A 4521-nucleotide genomic window follows, 5' to 3' on the forward strand; every position below is an offset into this window, starting at 1 on the left:
AGGGGAGGCAGCGAAGCCGGCAGGGCGAGGCGAGGCGCGGCGCGGTGCGGTGCGGGAGGGCGGCCCCGGCGGCGCGGTAGGCTGCGGGCCGGAGGCAGGCATGAGCAGCCGCGCACCGCGGCGGGGGTGGGCTCCGCACTGTGCCGGCATCTCGGCGGCGAGCGCTTGAGATTGGGGCGCGTTTTCAGCACCGGGACGCTGGACAGCGCCCGGTGGGCAGCGGGCTCCCCGGAGCGCGGCCGCGCGGCAAGGTCAGCCCGGCGCGGAGCCGCGCGTAGCGGCAGCCCCCGCGGCCGGCGCCGCGCTCCCCGCTCGCGCTCCCTGGCATGCAGCGGCAGCCGGTGGCGAGCAGCGCCCTGCCCCTGCCGCTGAGACAGCCCAGCCGGCAGAGCTCCGCTTAGCTGCTGCCCGGCAGCCGGGAAGAAGGGAGATCGAGCAGGGAGAGGATAATTTTTTTTCCCCTTCTTTTTTTTTTTTTTTTTTTTTTTTTTTTTTTTTTTTTTTTTTTTTTTTTTCCCGTGACATGCAGTACGTGCCTGGATAGTTTCTGGATATAATTATTGACTGGAATCTGGGCTATTGCAGTTGTACGTGGGGGGGGGAGAAAGAGGGAGAGGGGAAAAAGAATGAGTCCCCCCCCTTAGTCTACCCTCCGTGCTCCCCCTCCCCACATTTTTTTTTTTTCTCCCCCTTTGGTGGTGGTTCGGACATTTCATGGATTGAACGAACTGGAATTGCTTTCTGCGTGAGGAGGATGGTTGCTGTTACTTTGTGATGAGATCGGGAATGAATTGCTCGGTTTAAAAATGCTGCTTTGGATTCTGTTGCTGGAGACGTCTCTTTGTTTTGCTGCTGGAAACGTTACAGGGGACGTTTGCAAAGAGAAGATCTGTGCCTGCAACGAGATAGAAGGAGATTTGCACGTAGACTGTGAGAAAAAGGGATTTACCAGCCTGCAACATTTCACCGCCCCAACTTCCCAGTTTTACCATTTATTCCTGCATGGCAATTCCCTGACTCGACTTTTCCCTAATGAGTTTGCTAACTTTTACAATGCAGTCAGTTTGCACATGGAAAACAACGGTTTGCATGAGATTGTTCCTGGGGCTTTTCTCGGGCTGCAGCTGGTAAAACGCTTGCACATAAACAACAACAAGATCAAATCGTTCAGGAAGCAGACTTTCCTGGGGCTGGACGATCTGGAATACCTCCAGGCAGATTTTAATCTATTGCGGGATATTGACCCAGGAGCATTTAGGGACTTAAACAAACTAGAAGTGCTGATTTTAAACGACAATCTCATCAGCACCTTGCCCCCAAACGTGTTTCAGTATGTGCCGATCACCCACCTCGACCTCCGGGGAAACCGTCTTAAAACCTTGCCTTATGAGGAGGTCCTGGAGCAGATCCCAGGGATTGCTGAAATCCTGCTAGAGGATAACCCCTGGGACTGCACTTGTGATCTGCTGTCGTTGAAGGAATGGCTGGAAAACATACCCAAAAATGCTTTGATCGGCAGAGTGATTTGTGAGGCTCCTACCAGGTTGCAGGGCAAAGATTTAAATGAGACCACAGAGCAAGAGCTGTGCAAAAAGAACAGAGTGGATTCCAGCCTAGCTGCTCCCCCTGCCGAAGATGAAACCTGCGATCCTGGTCCCATTCCAACCCCCTTTAAAATACATGGCAAAGAAGACCCTGCCACACCAGGATCTGGTCCAAACGGAGGTACAAAGATTCCTGTCAACTGGCAAATCAAGACCAAGCCCACTGCTGCCGTCTTGACAGTGAGTGTGAAGAGCAAGCTACCAGCTGCTGTGTCCTGCCCACAGATCTGCAGCTGTGATCAGATCCCTGGCTCAGGTTTAAAGGTTAATTGCAACGACAGGAATGTGAGCAGCTTGGTTGATTTGAAGCCCAAGCCATCCAATGTGCAGGAGCTGTTTCTGAGAGACAACAAAATACACACCATCAGGAAATCCCACTTTCTGGATTACCGGAAACTTAATTTACTTGATCTGGGCAACAACAACATTGCCACTGTTGAGAACAACACCTTCAAGAACCTCTTTGATCTCAGATGGCTCTACATGGATAGTAACTACTTAGATACCCTGTCCAGGGAGAAATTTGCTGGGCTCCAAAACCTGGAGTATCTGAATGTGGAGTTTAATGGGATCCAGCTAATCATGCCTGGCACCTTCAATGCAATGCCCAAACTGAGAGTCCTCATCCTCAACAACAATCTGCTGAGGTCTCTGCCAGTAGATGTGTTTGCCGGGGTCTCACTTTCCAAGCTGAGCATACACAACAATTACTTTATGTACCTCCCAGTGGCAGGGGTGCTGGACCAGCTCACCTCCATCACCCAGATCGACCTGCATGGCAACCCATGGGACTGTACTTGCCCTATTGTGCCTTTCAAGCAGTGGGCAGAAATGCTGCGCCCCAAGGTGATTATGAGTGACCTAAGGTGTGAGTCTCCCGAAGATTTCTTTAAGGAGGATTTTGAGTCTCTCTCCAACGATGTGATTTGCCCTCAGTTAAAAATCTCACCCACATTAACTTCTAACAAAAATAGCACTGGGTTGACAGAGACAGGTACTCATTCCAACTCCTACTTGGAGACCAGCCGGGTCTCTATTTCAGTGCTGGTGCCAGGACTTCTGCTGGTTTTTGTGACCTCTGCCTTCACCGTGGTTGGCATGCTGGTGTTCATCCTGAGGAACAGAAAGCGGTCCAAGAGGAGGGATGCCAACTCCTCGGCATCAGAAATCAACTCTTTGCAAACGGTCTGCGACTCGTCCTACTGGCACAATGGGCCTTACAGTGCCGATGGGGCCCACAGGGTTTACGACTGCGGCTCCCACTCCCTGTCAGACTGAGGCGGTGTGTGGACCGGGGACGGCCGCTACCTGGGACCAGCCATTCGCGCTCCGGCCGGTCAGGCGGCAAACACTGGGTGCTGACGGCTCTGCTCCTCGGTTACCTTCAGTGAAAAACAAAACAGGCTCAAGCCCGTACGCCCCTCCTGAAGACCTCCGCAGAGAGCACGGAGGCCCGGAGAGGAGGGGGGGGGCTGTGCGGGGGGAGCTCTGCGCCGGGGCTCACCCCCGCAGCTCCGCGCATCCCGGCGTGGGGGTCGCAGCCCCCGCGTCCGACAAACAAATGAGGACCCTCTTCCTCCTGCTCCGGCCAAGCGAAACGCAGCTTCTGGTTTTATTTGGCTTTTGTTCTACCGGTTTGGGGTTTGTTTTGCTTTTTCTGCCCTCTTCCCTTGCGGGACAGACCCTTCACCGAGAGGCCGGGAAGAGGAGGGGGGCTGAGGAAAGGCTGGTGTGGGCCTCCTCTTGACGGCAAAGTAGGACTGGAAAGTTGCACGAAGGCATGAATGTAATGTAAATAAATGACTCTGACTCTGAAACAAACAGACAAATGGACACACACACACGGGGGAAAAAAAAAAAAAAGAGAAAAAAAAAGAAGGAAAAAACCCGAAAAAAAGAAAACCACCCAGAAAAAAGTGCTGCATGGCTCGCATGGATACAACGCACTCCAGGGACGCACCAGCCAACTGGAAGCAGCGTCTAGTTCACACCATCATCCCTCTTACCTGATAAGTCCCTTCGTATCAAACCTTCTATATACAAAATACAGTATAATAATAAAAAGTGCCATTTCTCCATTTTTGTGTGATCAATAGGCAGTAGAGATCGTCCTTTTACCGTGGAAAAAAAAAAATGTAAAGATTTTATTTAAGACATAGTTGCATGAATATTCTCATTTATTTTTTTTTTTCCTCGCTTTTCTTATTTTTTGGAGGTGGGAGTTACTTTGTCAGAAGGGATTTGCTTTGTTGATGGTGGGTTGTGTTACTTTTTTGGGGGTAGGGGGAGGGAAGGCTTTGGTTTTGTTTTGTCTCTCTTCTTTTTCAATATACATAATTCAGTATTGCCTTTCCATCTGAATGTAAAAAAATAGTACCCTTGATTTCTATTATGGTAACAGTGTAAACATTAAAAAAAAAAAAAAAAAAAAAAAAGAAAAAAAAAGTCCAAGGCAGTTAAGCATGACCAATTAATGTCACTCTAGTGCTTAGGCTGCAAAGTCTAATGGTAGAAAATTCTGTGCTGTTGTAAATCTTACTATAACTCGAGGAAACCAGAATTGAGGAAGCAAGTGAATCTTACTAATTCTATTTGAGGATTTTATAATGGCATATTTTTTCAGTATTAAAGTGAAAATGTTTTCAACTCTGGGTCCTTACCATTTTTCCAGTATCAATTCTTGCAAGTGGGTTGTTTGGGTTTAGGGGACAGAGCCTCCTTTCAATGCTCTCTTGTGTGTGTTTCTCTCCCTCTCTCTCTCTCTCTTTCCCTCCTTCCTTCCCTCCCTTCCTCTCTCTCATTCATTCACACAAAGAGGCACAAACACCCTTCTTTCACCCTTTCCCTAGTGTAAGTAACACAGAGAAGTTTTTTGCCTTCTTTCCCTCCGTTGCTTTTTTTTTTTTTTTTTAATAAT

The 4521-nt window shown here is 49.5% G+C and overlaps 1 protein-coding gene across 1 annotated transcript; it reads left to right on the top strand.

The window, feature by feature from the left end:
- Positions 1 to 738: 738 nt before the first annotated feature.
- SLITRK1 (SLIT and NTRK like family member 1) lies at positions 739 to 4250 on the top strand. Its single transcript, XM_068169761.1, has one exon. It carries the CDS (start codon positions 807 to 809, stop codon positions 2880 to 2882), a length of 2076 nt encoding a protein of 691 aa, XP_068025862.1. The 5' UTR covers positions 739 to 806; the 3' UTR covers positions 2883 to 4250.
- Positions 4251 to 4521: the final 271 nt, after the last annotated feature.

Source organism: Melanerpes formicivorus, unplaced genomic scaffold, assembly GCF_026170545.1.
Source record: "Melanerpes formicivorus ecotype bairdi unplaced genomic scaffold, bMelFor1.0.p_v2 SCAF_221, whole genome shotgun sequence".
Classification (NCBI taxonomy): domain Eukaryota; kingdom Metazoa; phylum Chordata; class Aves; order Piciformes; family Picidae; genus Melanerpes; species Melanerpes formicivorus.